Genomic DNA, 25,178 nt, shown 5'->3' with positions numbered 1-25,178 from the left:
ACCAGTGTGCAAAAGACAACAAACTGTTCAAATATAAAAAGAAAAAAGTAATAATAAATAAATAAGCCATAACTATGGGGAACATGAGATGAAGAGTCCTTGAAGTGAGTTAATAGACTGTGGGAACATTACAATGATGAAGTTGAGTGAAATTATCTCCTTTGGTTCAAGAGCCTGATGGTTCAGGGGTAATAGCTATTCCTGAAATGATGGTGTGAGTCCTGAGGGTCCTGTGCCTTCTTCCCGAAGTCAGCAGCAAGAAGAGAGAATACCCCGGGTGGTGGGGTTACCAGACAATAGATGCTGCTTTCATGGTGGGGAGGGCTTTAGCCATGACGGACTGGGCCATATCCATTTCTTTCTGTAGGATCTTCTGTTTAAGAGCCTTGGTGTTTCTACACCAGGCTGTGATCCAGCCGGTCAATATACTCTCCACCATACATCTATAGAAGTTTGTCAAAGTTTTAGATGTCATGCCAACTTTTTGTAAACTCCGAAGGAAGTAGAGGTGCTGCTGTGCTTGTTTCATAATTGCACTCACATTCTGGGCCCCTGATCGAAGAACGGATGTGCTGGCATTGGAAAGGGTCCAGAGGAGGTTCACCAGAATAATCCCAGAAATGAAAGAGTTATCATTCCAGGAATACTTGATAACTCTGGCTCTGTACTCGCTGGAGTTTATAAGAATGAGGGGGTATCTAACTGAAAGTCCTATTAAATATAGAAAGGGTCTGACCTGGAGTTACACTCTGACTTCGGGAATGGGACCCGCTCTCAGAGCCTCACGACCGGCCGCTTTTTGACACCCCAAGGACGCGGCCTGGAAAACTAGCACGCCTTCAGGGTTCCCGATTTTATGGCTCTGGAGACGGGCTCATTCTAGGCCAGTGCCCCTGAAGGAAGTGTCGCTGGAGAACACAGAACATTGGGAGTAGCAAGTTAGCTGCCGGGGGTTGTGTGTCCGAAGAGCTGCGCCTTCGTGGGGCCAAATCTCTGGGCACAGAGCTCGGGAAAAAGAGATACAGCTGACTTTTAACATCATAAGTCAGTGAGTTTTTTGTTGTGCCTCCCCTCTTACTGTGAAACAGGGACATCTCTTTTTCCCTTATTAGGGAGAGAGAGAACCTGTTGTATGTCAAATTACCGGGTGAATGAGTAGTCTTTGGAGTACTGCAAGTCTGTGTCTTTATTGATGCTTTGCTGCACGCTTGAGTGCTCGGTGGGGGGTGCCGATGTTTTTTGCTGGTGGGGAGGTTTGTTGCCTTGCTGCTGCTTGTGCGTGGGAGGGGAAGATGGGTGGGGTTTAGGGTTCTAACATTTAACTGTCAACATTCTTTGGGGCAATCCTCTGTTTTCGTGGATGTTTGCGAAGAAAAAGAATTTCAGGATGTAGATTGTATACATTTCTCTGACATTAAATGTACCTATTGATATTGAGATAGAGTGGATGTGGAGAGGATGTTTCAAATAGTGGTTGCATCTAGGACCAGAGGGCACAGCCTCAGTCTAGAGGGACGTCCATTAGAACAGAGATGAGAAGGAATTTCTTTAGTCAGAGGGTGGTGAATCTGTGGAATTCATTGCCACAGATAACTATGCAGGCCAAAGCAGAGGTTTAAATAACTTGATTAGTCAGGGCATCAAAGTTTCTGGGAAGAAGGCAGGAGAATGGGGTTGAGAGGAATAATAAATTAGGCATGATGGAATGGCAGAGCAGACTCGAAGGGCTGTGTGGCCTAATTCTATTCCTATGTCTTACAATCTTATGGTTATTGAGCAATACTTTACAGATACAGGTCCTTTGCCAACTACGGTACTCACCCAGCCAGTCCCAATTTCCTACAGTCAGCCCCTATCCCTTTTACCCCCACCTCTCCATGTACTACTTAAACAATACTATTGTACCTGCCTCAACCACTTCCTCTGGCAGCTCGTTCCATATACTCACCACCCTCTGCATGAAAAAGTTGCCCCTCAGTTCCCTTTTAAATCTTCTCCCCCTCAATCTAAACCTGTGCCCCGTGGTTTTGGACTCCCTATCCCTGGGGAAATGATTTACCTCTTCTGTACTCATAATGTTTAAGTTTTGATGGGTCACACCTGTGGGTGAATACTTGATGTATAGTTGGACATGATGGGCCAAACAGCCTTTTCTGTTTGACTTGCAGGGGCAGAACTTCTACTGGTGCCTGCAGGGATAAAGCCTCAAAGCTCAAGGTCTGGTCAATGTTCCACCAAAATCTGCTCCTCATCTCAGTCCCAAATGGCCAGTGAGCTAGTATAGATCTGATGGGCCAAATAACCTCTTTTATGGTCATAAGGAAATATGAAAGCTGTCGATTTGTTGTGTGCTTGGCCAGGGTAATTGTGGATGAATTCTTGTATCAACGTGCTTCAGAGGGACGGAGGGAGCTTTTCAATTTTTAATGTGCCTCATACTGGTATCGTTTTTAACAACTGCTGTTTTCTGCCAAGTTGATTTATTGCTTAACGTTCATATTAAAACATGTTTGGTCAAATTCCTGCCATAGTTTTATATCCATTTTGAAGCAGAAAGTTCATTTGTTAAGTTATAGAGTCATACAGCACAAAAACAGGCTCTTCAGCCCATCTATTCTGTGCGAAACAATCATACCACCTGGTCCCATCGACCTGCACCTGGAACATGGGCCTCCATACCCCTCCCATCCGTGTACCTATCCAGATTTCTCTTTAATCGAACTCGCATCCACCATTTCCACTGGAGCTCATTCCACACTCTCACCACCCCCTAGGTTCCCTTTAAAAGTGTCACTTTTCACTCTTAACCTCTAGTTCAAGTCTCACCCAACCTCAGTGGAAAAAGTCTGCTTGCTTTTACCCTATCTGTACCCCTCATAATCTTGTCTACCTCTGTCTAATCTCCCCTCATTCTCCTACACTCCAGGGAATAAAATCTTATCTTATTCAACCTTAACTCAGGTCCTCAAGTCCCAGCAACATCCTTGTAAATTTTCTCTGTACTCTTTCAATCTTATTGACATCTTTCATGTAGGTAGGTGACCAAAACTGCACACAATACTCCAAATTAGGCCTCACTAATATCTTATACGACTTGAACATAACATCTCAACTCCTGTAGCCAATATTCTGGTTTATGAAGTTCCTCGCGGTGGTGATAAGGATCCTTCAATGAATCCAGATGACTCAAAGTGTAGGGTGGGATCCTTCAGGAGGAGAGGAGGGCTGTGGTCTGACAGAACCACTCTCCTCTGGCTGAAAGTCAAGAACTTGGGGAGGTCTTGTCTCATCAAATGTGCAACTTCTGCCTCGTGCTTACTGACCACATCCAGGCTTTTGGGTCCATGCAGCTCCCAACACCCCAGTCCCATCAAACTTACTTTCTTTTACTTTTTATTATTAAGAGGTACAACATTGAACAGGGCCGTCCAGCCTACCGAACCTCGTTGCCCAGCAACCCACCAACTTAACCCTAGCCTAAAATCTGAACAATTTACCTGCTAACCAGTGGGTCTTAGGACTGTGGGAGGGAAGCAGAGCACCTGTAGGAAACCAGTGCAGACACTGGAAGAACATACAAACTTTCTTGTCGATGACACCAGAATTGAGCTCTAAGTTTTGGTGCCCCAAGCTGTAATAGTGTCGTACTAACCACTGTGCTACGTTGGCACCCTACCTCCCTCTAGCACTGCCACTGGACACAATTTCTTTAACGTAACCAAGACCTGCATTAATTTAGCCCCATTTGTGGCTTCAGGACTATTCACATCCCCCGCAAGCACACTGTACCATTCGACAGGATCACACCTACACACTCACCCATGCTTTCCACTTTTCCTAGTCTCCAAAATACCACCCGCACCCTCCTAGAGCCACTAGGGACCTGATGGATTCTAAAAATAATGGTATGAGCGTCCTGCATTCACATGCCCAGGAGTCCTTGCTGCTGAAGGGAGAAAGGGTGTGTTGTCTGTTTTTGAGCTTTGTGTCACATATGAGCACCATCAGACTCTCTTCCAGGGAAAGTGGGTCCTGTACAGAAGGGACGGTTTGCACCTGAACTGGGGGTGGACTAGTATCCCAGTGGGAAGGTTTGTTAATGCTGCACGGTGGGGTTTAAACTAGAGTTGCAGGTGGTTGGGAAGCAGAGTGCCAGAACTTAGCTACGAGCTTAATGTCCAAGGATACATACACATTGTATTGAAAGGACAGAGTGGAGAGGCTGTGGGGGCAGATACTGGTAAGATCTCAGAATCAAAAGGTTGAGCGTGGTGTGACTCGTGTCCTGAACTGCATATATTTCAATGCAAAAAGTATTGTAGGAAAGACAGATGATAATGCTGAAGATGAGGTAATGTGTAGTGAGGAGGGGCTGTTGATGGGACAAAATTGCGGTCAACGGGATGAGTTGCAACGTAAAAAGTGGACAAAGTCAAAAAGAATCCAGGACTGAAGGTGTTGTATTTGAGTGCATGCAGTATATGGAGTAAGGTAGATGAACTTGCAGCACCGTTGCAGATAGGCATCACTTAATCATAGCTGAAAGATTATAGCTAGGAGCTTAATGTCCAAGGATATATGCACATTGTATTGAAAGGGCAGGTAAGATGGCAGAGGGGGAAGCATTGCTCAGTTGGTAAAAAATGAAATCAAATCATTAGAGAGAAGTGATACAGGGTCAAAAGGTGTTGAATCATTGAACTGCAAGGTTAAAAAGATTGTGATGTGGCCTACAAATTATAAAGGGAGATACAAAATACATGCCAAAAGGGTGATGTTTCAATAGTTATAGGGGAGTTCAATATGCAGGTAGATTGCGAAAACCAGGTTGGTGCTGGATTACATGAGGGTGAGTTTCTAGAGTGCCTACAAGGTGGCTTTTGAGAGCAGCTAGTGGTTGAGCCCACTGGGGGGTCAGCTATTCTGGATTGGGAGTTGTACAATCAACCAGGATTGATTAGAGAGCTTAAGGTAAACGAACCCTTAGGGGAAAGTGATCACAATATGATTGAATTCACCCTGAAATTTGAGAAGGAAAAGCTAAAGTCAGATGTATCAGCATTACAGTTGAGTAAAAGGAATTACAGAGGCATGAGAGTGGAGTTGGCCAGAATTGATTGGAAAAGAACACTGGCAGGGATGATGGCAGAGCAGCAATGGCTGGAATTTCTGGAAGCAGTTTGGAGGCCACAGGATATATATATATCCCAAAGAGGAAGAAGTATTCTCAAGGAAAGATAACACAACCATGGCTAACAAGAGCCAACATAAAAGCTAGAGAGAGGGCATATAATAGAGCAAAAATTAGTGGGAAGTTAGAGGATTGGGAAGTTCTTAAAAACCAACAGAAGGCAACTAAAGAAGTTATTAAGAAGGTAAAGATGGAGTACATAAGTAAGCTAGCCAATATTATTAAAGAAGATACCAAAAGTTTTTTTCAGATACATAAAGTATGCCCTCTGGTCTTTGACTCTCCCACCTCCGGAAAATGATGCTGTAGAGGTAGTAATGGGGGACAACGAAATGGCAGATGAACTGAATAAGTATGCTAAATCAGTCTTCGCTTGGAGGATACAAGCAGTGTGGTGGATGTTCCAGGTGTCAAGGGACATGAGGTGTGTGAAGTTACCATAACTAGACAGAGGTTCTTGGGAAACTAAAAGGTATGAAGGTAGATAAGTCACTTGGACCAGTCAGTGTACTCCAAGAGTTCTGAAAGAGGTGGCTGAAGAGATCGTGGAGGCATTAGTAATTACTTTTCAAGAATCATTAGGTTCTAGAATGGTTCTGGGAGATTAGAAAATTGCAAATTTCACTCCACTCTTCAAGAAAGGAGAGAGGCAGAAGAAATGACATGATAGGCCAAATAGTCTGACCTCAGTGGTTGGGAAGATGTTCAAATCAATTACTAAGGATACAGAGGCATATGATAAAATAGGACGAAGTTACCTTGGTTTCCTCAAGGCAAAACCTAGCCTGACAAATCTGTTGGAATTCTTTGAAGAAATAACAAGCAAGATAGACAAAGGAGAATTAGTTGATGCTGTGTACCTGGATTTTCTGAAGGCCTTTGACGAGGTGCCTCACATGAGGCTGCTTAACAAACTACAAGCCCATGGTATTACAGGAAATATTCTAGCATGGATAAAGCATTGGCTGATTGGGAGGAGACAAAGTGTGGAAAAAAAAGAAGCCCTTTGTGGTTGACTGCTGGTGACTAGTGGTGTTCCAAAGGGGTCTGTGTTGGAACCAATTCTTTTTAAGTAAAATGTCAATGATTTAGACGATGAAATTGATGGCTTTGTTGCAAAGTTTGCAGAAGATATTAAGATGGAGAGGGGCAAGTAGTTTTGAGGAAGTAGAGAGGCTACAGAAGGACTCAGACAGATTAGGAGAATGGGCAAAAGTGGAATACAGTGTTGGGAAGTGTATGGTCATGCACTTTGGTAGAAGAAATGAAAGGGCTGATTATTTTCTAAATGCAGAGAAAATACAAAAAACTGAGTTTCAAAAGGACTTATAAGTCCTTGTGCATGATTCCCTAAAGGTTAATTTGCAGGGTGAGTTTGTAGTGAGGAAGGCAAGTATAATGTTAGAATTTATTTTGAGGACTAGGATATGAAAGCAAGGATGTAATGTTGAGGCCTCACTTAGAGTGTTGTGAGCAGCTTTGGGCCCTTATCTTAGAAAGGATGTCCTGAAACTGGAGAAGGTTCAAAGGAGGTTCACAAAAACATTTCCAGGAATTTAATGGATTGTCATAGAAGAGTGTTTGTTGGCGCTGAGCCCGTATTCACTAGAATTCGGAAGATCGAGGGGTGACTTCATTGAAACCTATCGAATGGTGAAAGGTCTCAATAGAATGGATGTGGGGAGGGTATTTCCTATTTTGGGAGAGTCGAAGACCAGAGAACGCAGCCTCAGAATAAAGGGGTGCCCTTTTAGAACAGGGATGAAGAGGAATTTCTTTAGCCACAGAGTGGTGAATCCATGGAATTTTTTCGCCGCAGGAGCTGTGGAGGCCATCTTTATGTATATTTAAAGCAGAGGTTGATAGATTCTTAATTGGTCACAGTATGAAGGGGTATGGGGAGAAGGTGGGAGATTGGGGCTGAGAGGGAAAATGGATGAGCCATGATGAAATGTTGGAGCAGACTCGATTAGCCAAATGGCCTAATTCTGCTCCTATATCTTATGGTCTTATAACACATATAGTCCGAGGAGAATTCAGCCAGTTGGCCCTCCAACTCTGTTCCGCCATTCCATCATGGCTGATTTATTATCCCACTCAACCTCATTCTCCTGCCTTCTCCCCATAATCATTGACACCCTGACTATTCAAGAATCTATTACCCTCCCTTTTAAATATACCAATCATCTGAGACAATGAATTCCACAGAGTCAGCACCCTCAGGCTGAAGAAATTCCTCCTCATCTCCGTTCTAACAGGGCATCCTTCTGTTCTCAGGTTGTGCCCTCTGGTCTTTGACTCTTCCCACTCTTGGAAACATCCTCTCCACGTCTATATGCTGGACGTTTTAATATTGGATAGATTTCAATGAGATCCCCCATCATTTTTCTAAACTCCACTGAGTACAAGCCCAGAGCCATCAAATGCTCCTGGTATGTTAACCCTTTCATTCCTGGAATCATTCTCGTGACCCTCCTCTAGTCCTGTCCGATGCCAGCACATCCTCTCTTAGATAAGCGGCCCCAAACTGTACTCCAATACGCACCGTGCGGTCTGACCAATGCTTATACAGCCTCAGCATTACATCTTTGCTTTTATATTCTAGTTACATGAATCCGTAATGCGATTCAAGTGTCCCTTTCCTCTCCCACTCTGTCTAATGGAGTACCCTCTCCCTCCAGTGAAACACCACTCTGTTTCCAGTGTTCACGAAGACTGCTCGCTCAGGCCCGTCACGCCTCTCATCTTCAGGATTTTAGTTTGCGCGGCAGCTGCAGTTGATGTAGCTGGGTGTTTTTAATAAGGGATTATTTGATAATTGCTTTGGCCCCTTCACCCCGGGACGTGTCTCCCGCTCATTAGCATGCCAGCCAGGGGTCTCGCTGCCGCCGAGCGGCTGACAGCGGCTGCCACGGCGTGTCAGTGCACGGAGACGGCCGCGCCTGCTGCCAGCGCTCCGCCGACGAGAAGCGCCGCTGACAGAGGCAACTGAGAGGTGACGAGCTCGTCCTTTAACCTTTCAGTCCTACACGAGAGAGCTCCAGTAACGGGGCACTCCCCGGGTACCTCATCAGGGATCCCAGTAACGGGGCACTCCCCAGTACTACATCAGAGAGCTCCAGCAACGGGGCACTCCCCTAGTGATACATCAGGGATCCCAGTAACGGGGCACTCCCCAGTACTACATCAGAGAGCTCCAGCAACGGGGCACTCCCCTAGTGATACATCAGGGATCCCAGTAATGGGACACTCCCCCAGTACTACATCAGGGATCCCAGTAACGGGGCACTCCCCCAGTACTACATCAGGGATCCCCATAATGGGGCACTCCCCCAGTGATAGATCAGGGAGCTCCAGTAATGGGACACTCCCCCAGTAACGGGACACTCCCCCAGTACTACATCAGGGATCCCAGTAACGGGGCACTCCCCCAGTACTACATCAGGGATCCCAGTAACAGGACACTCCCCAGTACTACATCAGAGAGCTCCAGCAACGGGGCACTCCCCTAGTGATACATCAGGGATCCCAGTAATGGGACACTCCCCTAGTGATACATCAGGGAGCTCCAGTAACGGGGCACTCCCCCAGTACTACATCAAGGATCCCAGTAACGGGACACTCTCCCAGTACAACATCAGGGAGCTCCAGTGATGGGGCACTCCCCCAGTACTACATCAGGGATACCAGTAATGGGACACTCCCCCAGTACTACATCAGGAAGCTCCAGTAACGGGACACTCCCCCAGTACTACATCAGGGAGCTCCAGTGACGGGGCATTCCCCCAGTACTACATCAGGGAGGTCCAGTAACGGGTCACTCCTCCAGTACTACATCAGGGATCCCCATAATGGGGCACTCCCCCAGTGATAGATCAGGGAGCTCCAGTAATGGGACACTCCCCCAGTAACGGGGCATACCCCCAGTACTACATTAGGGATCCCAGTAATGGGACACTCCCCCAGTAATACATCAGGGAGCTCCAGTGACGAGGCACTCCCCAGTACTAAATGAGAGAGCTCCAGTAGTGGGTACTCCCCCAGTAATACATCAGGGATCCCAGTAACAGGGCACTCCCCCAGTGAAACATCAGGGAGCTCCAGTAATGGGACACTCCCCCAGTAATGGGGCACACCCCCAGTACTACATTAGGGATCCCAGTAATGGGACACTCCCCCAGTAATACATCAGGGAGCTCCAGTGATGAGGCACTCCCCAGTACTACATGAGAGAGCTCTAACGGTGAAGGCCCTGTCTCAGTACTACATGAGAGAGCTCCAGTAGTGGGTACTCCCCCTGCCACTTCAATTTCAACATTTAAGAGAAGTCTGGATAAGTACGTGAATGGCAGGGGTATTGTCCAGGTGCAGGTCCATTGGACTGGGCAGATGCAGTGGACCCGATGGGTGAAGGGCCCATATCTGTATCCTGTGACTTTATGAGCACCAGGTACCCTGATTCATCTTTCAATAACCGTCTGAGATCTGTACATAAATTTACATCAATTAATTTCTTTTTGTAGTTTGTTCTTTAACAATCCATAACTAGTTAAGGCTGGGTATCTGCAGAGTGGTGCTTACAACAACTGAGAATATTTTGTTTCCTTCAAGATGAATCTCACACTTGCCAGGCATCGTGTGGCAGCTGAAAACAGAACAAAGTTAAAAAAAATACACTCTCGGTCTCCAGCTGTTTATGCCAATAAATTCCAGTTGCTGAATCATGCTCCAAGTATTCTCTTTTGTATTTTATGCCAGTGTAATTGACTGTTTATTTATTTCAGGACACAGTGTGGAACGGGCCCTACCAGCTAAATGAGCCCTATCACCGAGCAACCCACAGATTTAAGCCTAGCCTAATCACAGAACTACTAACAATGACCACTTAACTTACTAGCCGGTACATCTTTGGACTTTGGGAGGAAACTGGAGCACCCGGAGGAAACACTTCCTGTCACAGGGGGAACGTACAAACACCTTACAGATGGCGTCAGACTTGAACTCTGAACTCCAAACTGTAATAGTGTACCGCTAACATGGCGGCCTGTTCGGAAATAATTTCCTCTGTTGGCTGTGGAAGGTAATTTGATCTCCATTCCAGTACAAAAAATCAAAATAAGGATGACAGGAATATTGATTTCTCTGTCTGGTAAATAAACTTTTCCTTCTCCCTGCCCCTCATCTTCTATTCCCACTCTGACATTTCACTTCTTCTCACTTCCCTTCACCTCGCCCTGGGTCTCGTCCTCCTTCCCTTTTACATGTGGTCCACTCTCCTCTCCTATCAGAGTCCTTCCTCTCCATCCTTTACCCTTTCTACCCACCTGCTTTCCCCTGTCACCTTCTCGCTATCCTCCGCCAACTGTTTATTCTGTTGTCTTCCTCCTTCCTGTCCGGTCCTGAAGGAAAGTCTCAGACGGAAACGACGACTGTTTATTCATTTCCATAGACCCTGCCTGACCTGCTGAGCTCCTCTAGCATTTTGTATGTGTTGCTTTAGACTCCAGCATCTGGAGAATCTCTCGTGTTTAAAATAGGGGTGACGTTAATTTTTGTTGTTTGTTGATGTGGACTCCTGCCACAGCTCAGAAAATCTCTAGAATGATGTTCGGCAAAAAAAAAACCTTTACTTCTCTGGCAGTAGCAATGGAATTTATATCTTCGTAGTAATATTCTAATGTTCTTTGCAATTTAAATCAGGAAGTTAGGAGAGTGCTGCCCCAGTGTGCCAACATTTTCTGTAGTTCAAAGTAACCAAGGATAAAGTTATCGAGTCATGGAATGCCACAGCACAGTAACAGGCCCTTTGGCCCATCTAGTCTGGATAGAAAAGCATAGATAGAGTGGACCTGGAGAGGATGTTTCCTGCAGTGGGGGAGTCTAGGACCAGAGGGCACAGCCTCGGAATACAAGGAGGTCCCTTTAGAACAGAGATGAGGAGGAATTTCTTTACCCAGAAGATGCTGAATCTGTGAAATTCATTGTCATAGATGGCTGTGGAGGCCAAGTCATTGAGTATTTTTAAAGTGGAGGTTGGTAGATTCTTGATTAGTAAGGGCGTCAAAGGCTGCATGGAGAAGGTAGAAGAATGGGGTGGAAGAGGAAACATAAATCAGCCATGATGGAATGGTGGAGTAGACTTGAGAGGCTGACTGGCCCAGTTCTGCTCCTGAGTCTCGCAGTTTTATGTTATGAAAGTCAGAATAAAAAGTTCAGTGGGGGGGGGGGGGGGTTGGGGAAGAAGGATAGCCAGAAGGTGAGAGGTAAAGCCAAGCTGGGGCAGGGAAGTAAGAAGTTAAGAGATAATAGGTAGAAAAGGTAAAGGGCTAGAGAAAGAATCTGATAGGAGAGAAGAGTGGAGCATGGGAGAAAGGGAAGGAGGAGGGGTACCGGGGGAGGTGATAGGTAGGTAAGGAGGAGAGGTAAGAGGCCAGTGTGGAGAGTAGAATAAGAGGGAAGGGGGGAGGAACTCAGTATAGATTTGTTTAGATGGGGAGATGTGGATTGGCAAGGATCTGGGGCAGAGGAACTGCTTACACGCTAAGTGACTCAGTGACTTCTAGAAACACGCTCGAGGAGGAAAACAGTTTTTACACAAAAAAGTTATTAGAAACTTGAACACATTATCTTTTTGAGTCAAATTCAAAATTGTTTCATGTCATTTCCAGTACACAAGTGTAAAGAGGAATGAAATAATTGTTACTCTGGATCTAATGCAGCACAAAGAAAAACAACAGGATTAAGAAGACAATAATAAAAAAAACACAATAAATATAAATACATAAGATAACTTACAAATATAGATTATTTGTATGTCCATAAAGTAACGCTAGGGACAGAAGTGTCTGTACAGAAGGTGACTGACAGGAAATGATAACGTAGTGGTGGTTGGGGTGTGGAGGGGTGGGTTATTGGGTGGAGGTGTTGATCAGCCTTGCTGCTTGGGGAAAGTCACTGTTTCTGAGTCTGGTGGTCCTCTCCTGGATGCTGTGTAGGCTCCTCTATGATGGCAGTAGTTCAAAGTAAAATTTATCAACAGAGTACATACATGTCACCACATACAACCCTAAAATTCTTTTTCTGTGGGCATACTTAGCAAATCTATAGAACAGTAACTGTAAACTGAAAACTGTGAACAATGCGCAAATGCAGATATAAATAAATAACAATAAATAGCGAGCATGAAATAACAAAATAAAAGAGTCCTTAAATGAGAGTAGTTATCCCCTTTTGTTAAAGAGCCTGATGGTTGAGGGGTAGTAACTGTTCTTGAACCTGGTGGTGTGAGTCCTGAGGCTCTTGTACCTTCTACCTGATGGCAGCAGCGAAAAGAGAGCATGGCCTGGGTGGTGAGGATCTCTGATGATGGATACTGCTTTCCTATGGCAATGTTTCAGTTAGAGGTCAACAATGGTTGGGAGGGTTTTACTTGTGAGATATTGGGCCAAATCCACTACTTTTTGTAGGATTTTCTGCTCAAAGGCATTGGTGTTCCCATAACAGACCATAATGCAGCCAGCAGCACACTTTCCACCACACGGCTATAGAAGTTTGCCAAGATTTTTGATGACGTACAGAATCTCTGCAAACTTCAGAGGAAGCAGAGGCTCTATTGTGCAATGATATTTCTATGGTAGGTCCAGGGCAGGTCCGCTGAGATAGTGACACCCAGGAACTTAAAGTTAATGACCCTCTCCAGCTCTGATCCATTGATGATTATTGGCTCTTGGACCTCTGGAGTCTGCTATCAGTCTCCTATCAGTTCCTTGGTCTTATTGACATTGAGTGAGAAGTTGTTGTTATGACACCACTCAGCCAAGTTTTCAATCTCCCTCCTGTATGCTGATACATCACCCTCTTTGATACAGCCCACAACAGTGGTGTCATCAGCAAGCTTGTATATGGTGTTGGTGTTGGGGCAGTACTCAGCCTCACAGTCACAGCTGTACAGCAAGTAGAGCGGGGGTTAAGTACACATCCCTGCAGTGCTCCTGTGCTGAGGGAGATTATGGGGACGTTTTTGCCAATCCGAACTGTCTGGGGTCTATAGGTGAGGAAATCCAGGATCCAATGCACAAGTGGGTATTGAGGCCCAGGTCTTGGAGATTTGAGGGGTTGCTGGTATTAAATGCGGAGCTGTAGTTGATAAAGAGCATCCTGATGTATGCACCTTTGCTGTCCAGATGTTCCAGGGTTGTGGACCTGCTGCTTTGGTAGACAAATTGGAGTGGAACCAAGTCGCCATTCAGACAGGAGCTGATATGCTTCAACACCAGTCTCTCAGAACACTTCATCACTGTGGATGTAAGTGCCACTGGGCGATAGTCATTAAGACAGGCTACCACGCTCTTCTTAGGCACCGGGACGACTGAAGCCTGCTTGAATCAGGTAGGTACCGCACACTGCCAGAGCGAGAGTCCATGATCTCTCTGGGCCTCTTCTGACATCTTTCACAGTTGGTGCAGTATTTCATTGATTCTATTATGGTTATTATTTTTAAATAGATTTATTGTTATTATTATTGACTGGGCCCACAGGAAAATAAATCCCAGGATTGTATGTGGTGACAAACATGTACTTTGATACTAAATTTACTCTGAACTTCGAACCTTTTTCTATATATGTCCTTGATGGTGGGTAGGCTTAAAGAATGTCATGCAGAATTAGTAAAGATCATTAAAGATTAGATTACTGTTATTTATCACGTGTACATTAAACTTCAAAACACACGCTGTATTGTGTCGATGATCAACACAGTCCAAGGATGTGGTGGGGCAGCCCGAAAGTGTCGGCACCAACATGGTATGTCCACAACTCGCTAATGACACGTCTTCGGAATGTGGGGGAAGCCCAAGCACCAAGAGGAAACTCACACGGTCATGGGGAGAACATACTAAGTCCTTAGAGATAGCCACAGAAACTGAACCTGGGTCGCTGGCAGTGTAAAGTTTTACGCTAACCACTACACTACTGTGCTGTGGAAAATAACTTATAAATCTGTAGCCATTTTCCTAGCTTAATGTAGCTACAGAGAAGACATGACACTGGCTATATTTCATTAGAAGTTTGAGAAGATTTGCTATGTCACCAAAATCATTCAACCATTTCTACAGATGTACCATGGAGAGCATTCTAACTGGCTGAGTCACCCTCTGGAATGGTGGGGGACCTACGGCACAGGATCGAAGTGAGCTGCAGAGAGTGGTAAACTTAGTCAGCTCCATCATGAGCACCAGCCTCTGTAGTATCCAGGACATCTTGAAGGTGCGATGCCTCAGAAAGGCACCGTCCATTATTAAGGACCACCATCACCCTGATCATGCCTGGTTCTCTATCAGGAAGGAGGTACAGGAGCCTGAAGACACACACTCAATGATTCAGGAACAGACGGCTTCTTCCCCTCTGCCATCCAACTTCTGAATGGACAATGAACCCAAGAACACGACCTCACTACTTTTTATTTTTATATTTGCACTACTTATTTAATATAACTACCGTATTATATACGAGGGGTGATTAATAAGTTCATGGCCTAAGGTAGAAGGAGTCAATTTTAGAAAACCTAGCACATTTATTTTTCAGTATAGTCCCCTCCTACATTTACACACTTAGTCCAGCGGTTGTGGAGCATACGGATCCCTTCTTTGTAGAAGTGGTTCACAGCAGGGGTGATTGATAAGTTTGTGGCCTAAAGGAGATGAGTCATTAACTTCAAACTTTCTACATTATCACTCAAGGAGTTGAATGTAACATGAAAGTGCATGTAATGAGAGCATCTTGGACCTCCAGGTGGTCCACAGCAAGGGTGATTGATAAGTTCGTGACCTAACTTAGAAGGAGATGAGTTATACAGCTCTCGTTACATGCATGTGTAGTTCAACTCCTTGAGTGAAAATGCAGAAAGTTTGAAGTTAATAGCTCATCTCCTTCTACCGTAGGCCACGAACTTATCATCGCCCCTGCTGTGGACCACTCCTGGAGGTCCAAGACGCCGACTTCTACAAAGAAGGGATCCGTAAGCTCCACGACCGCTGGACTAAGTGTGTAAATGTAGGAAAAATAAATGTGCTAGGTTTTCTAAAATTGACTCTTTCTACCTTAGGCCACAAACTTATCAATCACCCCTCGTATATATACAGAATAGTTCAGCACAGTTCGGCACAGCTTTGTGGGCCGAAGGGCCTGTATTTTGCTGCAGGTTTTCTATGTTTCTATATATATACTTACTATAATTCACAGTTTTTCTCTATTATTATGTATCACATTGTACTGCTGCTCCAAAGTCAACAAATTTCATGACATACGCTGGCAATATTAAACCTGATTCTGGTTGGGAACAGCTTGGATACAATGGGATGAACGGAAACAACTTTGCTCTGTATTTTGTGTAAATGACTTGCCCTGGTTTAATGCTATTTTACATCCTCTTGGTGTGCAGTGTTTGGAGCTGCCTTGATTTATTCCTCTACTTCTGTTTACATGCAGTTGCTCTGAAAATTGGACCTCTGGGTAATTACCGAATTTGCATTGTTTAGATTTATTAGTAAGCAACTCGATGCCTGAGAAAAGAACTGTCAAACCAGTAATTGAGAGCAACACACACAAAATGCTGAAGGAACTCAGCAGGCCAGGCAGCATCTATGGAGAGGAATAAACTGTTGACATTTCAGGCCGAGACCCTGATGGATGTCCTCCAGCATTTTGTATGTGTTGCTGAATTCCTTTATGTTTGTTCTTGAGATCTAACTGCCGGGTACGAGACTCCCTCTTCTGTAAACTGGTCCTTAACAGGATAGCCAAATACAAGTTTCCAGATAACTTCTGTCTCCCTTGGGAAAGCCTCTCTGTCAACTAGCTCTTCCTTTCAGAAGTTATCAATTTGAATCAATACAAGACCTTACAGCTCAATGGTTTCAAAGGTTTCAAACGTACACTTAATGTCAGAGAAATGTATATAATATACATCCTGAAATTCGTTTTCTTCGCAAACATCTACAAAAACAGAGGAGTGCCCCAAAGCATGAAAGACAGCTAAATGTTAGAACCCCAAAGTCCCCCCCAGTTCCCCCACCCACGCATAAGCAGCAGCAAAGCAACGATCCCTCCTCCCCCACTAGAAAAAAAAGCATCAACACCCTCCACCAAGCACTCAGCGTGCAGCAAAGCATCAATAAAGACACAGACTTGCAGTACCCCAAAGCCTACTCGTTCACCTGGTAATTCGACATACCACAGGCTTTTTCTCTCTCCCTAGTGAGAGAAAAAGAGGTGTCCCTGTTTTATGTTGAGGTAAGCCTGATTTATTTCAATAATTGACTGCAAGAGGTTATAAATGCAAGAGGATCTGAAAATTCTGGAAATTCACACACACTGACTCAGCAGGTCAGTCAGTGTCTATGGAAATGAACAAGCAGTCGACGTTTCAGGCCGAGACCCTTCTTCAAGACTGTAAAGGAAGCAGCAAGAAGCCAGGATAAAAAGGTGGGGGAAGGGGAAGGAGGCTAGCTGGAAGGTGATAGGTGAAGGCAGCTGGATGTGAAAGGTAAAGAGCTGGAGAAGAAGGAATCTGATAGGAGAGGAAAGTGGACCATTGGAGAAAGGGAGGAAGGAAGGGCACCAGAGGGAGGTGAGAGGCAGGTGAGGAGAAGTGGTAAGAGCCCAGACTGGGAAATAGAAGAAGACAGAAGAGGGAGGGAAATTTTTTTTAACCAGAAGGAGAAACTGATGTTTGTGTCATCAGATTGGAGGCTACCTCAATGGAATTTGAGGTGTTGCTCCTCCACACTGAGGGTGGCCTCATCTTGGCAAAAAAGGAGGCATGGACTGACATTTCAGAACAGGAATGGGGACAGGAATTAATATGGTTGGTCACCAGGAAATTCCACCGGTGGAGACTGAGGTCCTTTAACATCTGCCGGACGATGCTGAGGATGTTCTACGAGTCTGTGGTGGCCATTGCGATCATGTTTGCTGTTGTGTGCTGGGGCAGCAGGCTGAGGGTAGCAGACACCAACAGAATCAACAAACTCATTCATAAGGCCAGTGATGTTGTGGGGATGGAACTGGACTCTCTGACGGTGGTGTCTGAAAAGAGGATGCTGTCCAAGTTGCATGCCATCTTGAACAATGTCTCCCATCCATTACATAATGTATTGGGTGGGCACAGGAGTACATTCAGCCAGAGACTCATTCCACCGAGATGCAACACAGAGCGTCATAGGAAGTCATTCCTGCCTGTGGCCATCAAACTTTACAACTCCTCCCTTGGAGGGTCAGACACCCTGAGCCAATAGGCTGGTCCTGGACTTATTTACTGGTGTAATTTACATATTACTATTTAACTATTTATGGTTTTATATTGCTATATTTATACTCTATTCTTGGTTGGTGCAACTGTAATGAAACCCAGTTTCCCTGGGGATCAATAAATTATGTCTATCTACCTATCTATCAGAGATGCTTGATAAAGTGATCCCGTGTTTTATGTCAGGTCTCACAAATGTAGAGAAGGCCGCTTCAGTAAATGAGATTACTGATTTGCCCTTTCTAGAGTATCCTTACAGTCTGGATATGTGATCTGGTCGTATATATAAACCAAAATCTGTGGAAGTACTGTAACACAGAAATGATTATTGATTAGAAAAGTGAGTAAACATGTTTTACATACTAGGAAGCAAAATAGGCCTTATGCTGGGTATGCACAGGTATTGTTAATTGGGGGACTTCCATGGTTCTTGAGATATTGAAATTCATTATCAGTGATTAAAACAAGGGGTGAAAACAACGTTGCAGTGATAGAGTGGTAAAGCTCAGAAATGGGCTATTCAGCCGATCTGAACTATTATTCTGCCTAGTCTAATCGACCTGCTCCCAGACCATAACCCCCACACTCCTCCCAACCACGTACTTATCCAGATTTATCTTAGATGTTGCATCCACCACTTGCGCTGGCTGCTCACCGCCCCCTGAGTGAAGTTCCCCTCATGTTCCCTCTAGTTGTTTCACCTTTCACCCTTAACCCATGACCTCTAGTTCAAGTCTCATCCAACCTCAGTGGCAAAAGCCTGCTTGCTTTTACCGTGTCTACACCCCTCATGATTTTGTGTACCTCTATCAAATCTCGCCTCTATCTTCTGTGCTGCAGGGTATAATGCCCCAAGCTGTTCAATCTTTCCCCTTAACTCAGGTCCTCAATTCCTGCTGTCATCTTTGCAAATTTTCACTGCACTCTTTCAACCTTATTGACATCTTTCCTGCAGGTAAGTGATGAGAACGAAACAAAATATTCCAGATTAGGGCTGAACAACATCTTGTACACCACCAGGTTCAGGATCAATTATCACCCCTCAACCATCAGGCTGTTGAACCAGAGAGGATAACTTCCCTCCACTTCACTCACCCCGTCACTGAACTGTTCCCATAAACTATGGACTCAATTTTAAGGACTCTTCATCTCAGGTTCTCAATATTTGTTGCTTATTTATTTATTATTACTTTATTTTCTCTCTTTTGTATTTGCAGCGTGTTGGGTGCAGTCTTTCATTGTTTCTATTATGTTTCTGGGACTCACTGTGAATGCTCACACAAAAATGAATATATGTATATGGTGACATATATGTACTTTGATAATAAATTTACTCAGAACTTATACAACTTCAGCGTAACTTCCACTTTAAATATACCCTATAACTTGACCTCCATAGCTGTCTGTGACAATGAGTTCCACAGATTCACCACCCTCTGGCCCTAGACTCCCCCACTATTAGAAACATCCTCTGTACATCCACCTTATCTAGGCCCTTCAATATTCGATAGGTTTCAACGAGATCGCCACTCATTCTTCTAAACTCCGGCGAGTACAGGTCCAGAGCTGTCAAACGCTCCTCATACATTAACCTTTTCATTCCCAGAATCATTCTCATAAACCACCTCAGAACCCTCTCCATATGGTAACGTAGTGGTTAGTACAACAAAGGAGTTTGTATGTTCTGCCCGTGACCGTGTGGGTTTCTTCCAGGTGCTCTGGTTTCCTCCCACAGTCCAAAACATAGGTTAATTGGTCTTGGTAAATTGTCCCGCGATTGGGTTAGGATTAAATCGTGGGATTTCTGGGCAGCGCAGCTCAAAAGGCTGGAAGTGCCTATTCCCACAGTAGCTCGATAAGTAAATATAAATACATGGATTAACTCAGTATGCATCAGATAACAGATAACATAGCAGGAACTGAATTCCAACCTGCAGAGAGATGACAATGCAAGCTAAACAAAATTCTTTCAGTATTCAGCGTTTATTTGAAGATAGCCACATTAAGTTTTGGATAATTTCTACAAAAACCCACACACGTGCAAATTACGTCTGTTCTGGTTTATCCCATCACAGACTGGCCTGTGCTTGATCCCACATGAGGTTCCTGACCCTGGCAGTATCTGACCTGCCCACTCCTGTGTGTGTACCATCTGGTGCATCCGTTCCTGAGCAGTGAGAACAACAATTTATCTTCACCCATCTTTTTAACTGCTGCAGTCTATCGAAGAGCAGTTTGATATTAATCTCTCTCTGGCCACCTCTCATACATCTTCCTTACCCTGCACTGGGAATCTATTTTTATACCTCACTTACTGAACTGGATTCAGAAAACATTCAGTGACTCAACGGGGATCAATTTCCCAACTTCCTACTTCCCTAACCTAAGGGACCAAGATCCCAGGACTGCCATTCTCAATGACTTCCATCTGCATTACCAGGACTACTTTCCCTAAGTACAAATATAAATCAGCTGCACTGTCTGTTCCTTTGCGTCATCAGTCAATTGAAGATATTGTTTGATTTGGCAGATTGAGAGTTATGGAGTCGTAGAAAGCAAGAATAGGCTCTTTGGCCCATCAAAGTTCATTGACCACACTTCCACACCAATCAGATTCAGATTTATTACAGTGAAATCCACTCTTTGCATTAACAACCAGCACAACGTAAGGATGTGCTGGGAATGGCCCGCAAATGTCACCACACAATTTGATACCAGCGCAGCATGTCTACAACATTCAGTGAAACACAGCAAAATAGAACAGAACAACAGCAGAAGAAAGCCTCATTCCTCACATACACACACACACACACACTCACACACACACTCACACACACACACACACTCACACACACACTCACACTCACACACACACTCACACACACACACACACTCACACTCACACACACACTCACACACACACACTCACACACACACTCACACTCACACACACACTCACACACACACACACTCACACTCACACACACACTCACACACACACACACACTCACACACACACTCACACTCACACACACACTCACACACACTCACACACACACTCACACTCACACACTCACACTCACACACACACTCACACTCACGCACACACACTCACAAACACACTCACACACATACTCACACACACACACACTCACAAACACACTCACACACACACACACTCACACTTACACTCACACACACACTCACACACACACACACACCCACACTTACACTCACACACACACACACTCACACACACACACTCACAAACACACACACTCACACAGACACACTCTCTCACACACACACACTCACACACACACAGACACACACACACACACACACATACACACCCATACACAGTTCTCCAACCCTGGGACAGAATGAGTTATAAGGAGAAGCTGGAGAGACTGGGACTGTTTTCCCTGGAGACTGAGTGGTGCCATTATAGAGTTTTACAAAACCACAAGGCCTCCACGAGGACCACAACCTTGTCGTAGGGTTTGGAGGCTCGTGTGCCTCAATGATCCGGAGAGCTATACTGGCTGGAGTCAGGGCTTTATGTTTTAGCTTTTGGTAGGGTCACCCATGCCAGACAGGTCAAAGGGTAGAGGCCAGACTAAGAGTGGCCCACCAGGTTCGGGGCTCAGCTCAGGGCTAACAACCCTGAATGGTCAAACAAAACTGTTACAGAAACAGCAGTGAAGAACCCTCCTACATCTGAGTGTGACGGTGTTCCTGAGTCTCCACCCGGGACGTGTGACTGACCACAGTGAAAACCGAGAAGCTACTGACATGATGATGAAAGCCCTGAAACTGCCAGAGGTGGAAGATCTTCGTTGTTGCTCTAAACAGCAGCAGCATATCGGGCAGCAAGTGAAATCATGAGGGACGTAGATAAGGTGAACACTGCGATGTTTTCCCAAGCGAGGGGAGGTTCCAAAACCCTGGAGCAATACTAAAGAACTGGAAAAGTTTTCCTGCAGGTCCCCATTATTTTTTCCCTCCTCAGATTCTTCAAGTGAGAGGGGGAAGGGCAACCTTTTCACACCGAGGGTGGTGAATGCACAAAACGAGCTGCCAAAGGAAATGGTAGAGGAGGGCTCAGCTGCAAAACCGAATGGAAATTGGACAGGTGCGTGGATAGGAAAGGTTTAGAGCAGGGGTTCCCAAACTGTGGCCCACAGACCCCTTCCCTGATGCTCCATGGCATAAAAAAGGTAAGAAAGCCCTTGTCTGGAGAGATGTGAGCAAAATCCAGGCCGATGGGACTTAGCTCAGTGGAGTAACTTGGCTGGCATTCATGAATTGGGCTAAATGTCCTGTTTCTGTGTCATGTAACTCATAACCCACACGTCCACCACCACAGTCCATTCAAATTCCATTGCTTAAATTAACCAACGTTAGCCCCTATTCAAATAATGCAGGATCTGCCACTGAAATTAGAAAGGTCCCAGAGAGATACAGAGGCAACTGGAACCACACAAAAAGAACTGAACAATCGTATTATTTATTTATTTAGAGATACAGTGTGGAATGAGCCTTCCAGACCAATGAGCCACACAGCCAACAACCCGCTGATTTAACCCCAGCCTAATCACGGGACAATTCACAATGATCAATTAACTGGTACGTCTTTGGATTGTGGGAGGAAACCAGAGCACCCAGAGGGAACCCACACAGGCGTTCATGGGGATTGCGTACGAACTTCTTGCAAACGACCATAAAACCATAAAATATAGGAGCAGAATTAGGCCATTTGGCCCATTGTGTCTGCTCCGCTATTTCACCATGGCTGATCCAGTTTTCCACTCAGCCCCAATCTCCCGGTATACCTTCAACCCTTGACCAATCAAAAATCTATCAACACCTGCCTTAAATATACATGAAGACTTGGCCCCCACCGCAGCCTGTGGCAAAGAACTCCACAGATTCACCACTCTCTGGCTAAAAAAATTCTTCCTTATCCCTGTTCTAAAATGTTGCCCCTCTATTCGGAGGCTGTGTCCTCTGGGCTTAGACTCTCTCACCAAAGGAAACGACCTCTCCACATCAAGCCTTTCACCGTTCAATAGATTTCAGTGCAATCACCCCCCGCCCCATTCTTCTGAATTCCAATGAGTACAGGCCCAGAGCCATCAAATGCTCCTCACATGACAAGCCATTCAATCCTGAGATCATTTTTGTGAACGTTGGAATTGGATTCTGAACACTGATACCCTGAGCTGTAATAGCATCATGCTGTCACGGTACCGTAGCTCCCATGGTATCGTAGTCTTATGGGTAATTGTATAAAAATGAGGGTGGCAGGGTGGAGATACATCTCTACGAAAGGAGGGGTGAGGTGTTTCTTCCCTCTGCTAGCCTGCAGGTCACCCTCGGGCAAGGTGTAGCACCTGCCTAGCCTCCGATCAGGGTCACGTGAAGCCATGGGAGCAGGTGGTGGACGGTCGTATGAGCAGCTGTTACATATCACAAGTCCTGGTTATGCGACCACTGACACCAGGTAGACAATCTCTGAAGAGTATTGATAATGGCTGGGGTCGCCCATCTTGTAAAGGCACTGCCCAGAAGAAGGCAATGGCGAACTACTTCTCTAGAAAGATTTGCCAAGAACAATTATGGTCAAGGCCGCAATCACCTATATCATACATTACGGAACATAATGACGATGATGATATATAAAAATACAAACAAGAATCAGAAATTTAAACTACAAGGAAATATACAGATAAGTCCAACACTATAGATCCATACAGTCTTGAAAAGGCTGGGTAACCATGTCCCTGGATTGGAGTCCCTCACCGTGACATTGCTTCAAAGTCCATGAGTTGACCAATGTTTAGAGGTAATGACGACCACAACCTACCTCATATAATAAGCAACCAAGTGACCAGATATCGGATTTGAAGTTGTAACCGTTTTCATGTATTCTCTCCGGGGACATGTAGTATGGAGTTCCAACTGTAATAAAGAGAAAAGCAGAATGTTATGGTCCTCAGTTTTATCAGTCACATGTCCTTAATCCAGAACACAAGATCATTCAACTGAGGCCAGGCCCCGGGAGCACAATCCCATCAGCAACGTTCCCTTTAATTTCTGTTTACAGCTGTGCGGACCAACCATAGCTCTGAGCAGTAAGTTTTTACCTGGCCTGAAAGCTGCACAGCACTTTAAATGTTTTTTTTGTAATATGCATACTATGAACAGTTAGAATGAAAACTGAAAAATCACATACTTTCAATTTTATTTATTAATTGAAGGGTATAATGAAATACAGTGCAATAAAGGAAATCTTTCACCTTTCATAAACTTTCTCTAGCTGCATTCAATTCCAGGTGCGCGGCAATAAAAGCTATGTGCTTGGGAGCATTTCAGTTACTGTGCAACTGCACACCTACACAACTTAGAGGGAACAGTGCCCAACAGTCCCCTTTAGTCCCTCTTTACATCCTTGTCTCTCTTCTAACCCACGTGCCCATCAGAATTAGAGGGAGAATTAGATTTATTTTTACTGACTGTCATGAAATTTGTTGTTTTGTGGTAGCAATATGATGGAACACATAACACTTACTGTAAGTTACAATAAATAAGTAAAAAGAATAACACAAAAGAGGATTAGTGACATATTGTTCATGGGTTAATGGACCATTCATAAATCTGATGGTGGGGAGGAGAAGCTGTTTCTAAAAGGTTGAGTGTGTGTCTTCAGGCTCCTGTACCTCCTCCCTGATGGCAGTACCTCCTAGATGATGAGGGTCTTTAAGAATGGATGCCTCTTTCTTAAGGCACCTGTGCAATGTAACCTCTATTTTTTAACAGATGTGCAGACCAACCATTGCTCTGAGTAGGAAACTTTTACACAAACTGTAAACTACGCGACATCTTAAACGTGTTTTTTGTAATATGCACATCAAACAAACACAAATACAACTGACAACACAAGTAAACAATACCAGGCAGCCAAAACAACTGACAGGCGCAATGGCAAAAGTAAAATGATTTGACTAGACAGCATCAGCATTCAGCGAACAGGTGTTTTATAAACAGTGAGCTACTGACTTCCATTCTGTGTTTATTCTTACAATTTGTAAGTGTTGTAACTTGAAACACTGACAATGTAAATACGTTGAAGCTCTAAAATGTTTCAAAGTAAATGTTGTAGTACGTTTATTATTTAGAAAATTTATGGATTATATTCATTAACACACAATTAATTACAGGGTATTTTACAATTCTATTAACATAGATTTCAAAATTATATTAACGTTACATAAAAGAAAATTCCATCTGTATGGCAATTAATACTATGTGCACAGGAACACTTCAGTTATTCCGCGGCCATGCACCCGTGCAGCTGAGAGGGAACAATACACCTGTGTGCAATAAACTCAACTTTGACCTTGAAATCCTTGACTTTGAGGTGGGACCATAGTGTAGCAATTAGCGTGATGCGTTATAACCACTAGCGATCAGAACGTCAGGGTTCAATTCCAGCTGCTGTCTGTCCTCCCACATTCAAAAGACGTATGAGTTAGGGTTATTTGTTGTTCAGGTCAAACATCAGACTGGGGAAGAAATGTGACATTAGCTGTGGAACGTTTGTTGGTGCCAGATGGGGTGATTTGAATGTCTCAGAAGCTGCTGATCTCCTGGGATTCTCACACACAACAGTCTCTAGAG

The 25,178-nt window shown here is 44.6% G+C and overlaps 1 protein-coding gene across 9 annotated transcripts in view; it reads right to left on the bottom strand.

Moving 5' to 3' along the window:
• LOC134359764 (serine/threonine-protein kinase Nek6-like) overlaps positions 1 to 25,178 on the bottom strand; it is a 176,494-nt gene that overhangs the window by 14,644 nt on the left and 136,672 nt on the right. For all 9 annotated transcript variants that reach the window (XM_063073375.1, XM_063073367.1, XM_063073371.1 and 6 more), the window contains exon 8: positions 23,365 to 23,459. In XM_063073375.1, the coding sequence (XP_062929445.1) occupies positions 23,365 to 23,459 (95 nt within the window). The remainder of the gene's footprint in view (positions 1 to 23,364; positions 23,460 to 25,178) is intronic.

The sequence above is a fragment of the Mobula hypostoma genome, chromosome 21, assembly GCF_963921235.1.
Source record: "Mobula hypostoma chromosome 21, sMobHyp1.1, whole genome shotgun sequence".
Lineage (NCBI taxonomy): Eukaryota > Metazoa > Chordata > Chondrichthyes > Myliobatiformes > Myliobatidae > Mobula > Mobula hypostoma.
Note: the sequence above shows the minus strand (reverse complement) of the source record. Positions and strands in the feature narration are given on the sequence as shown.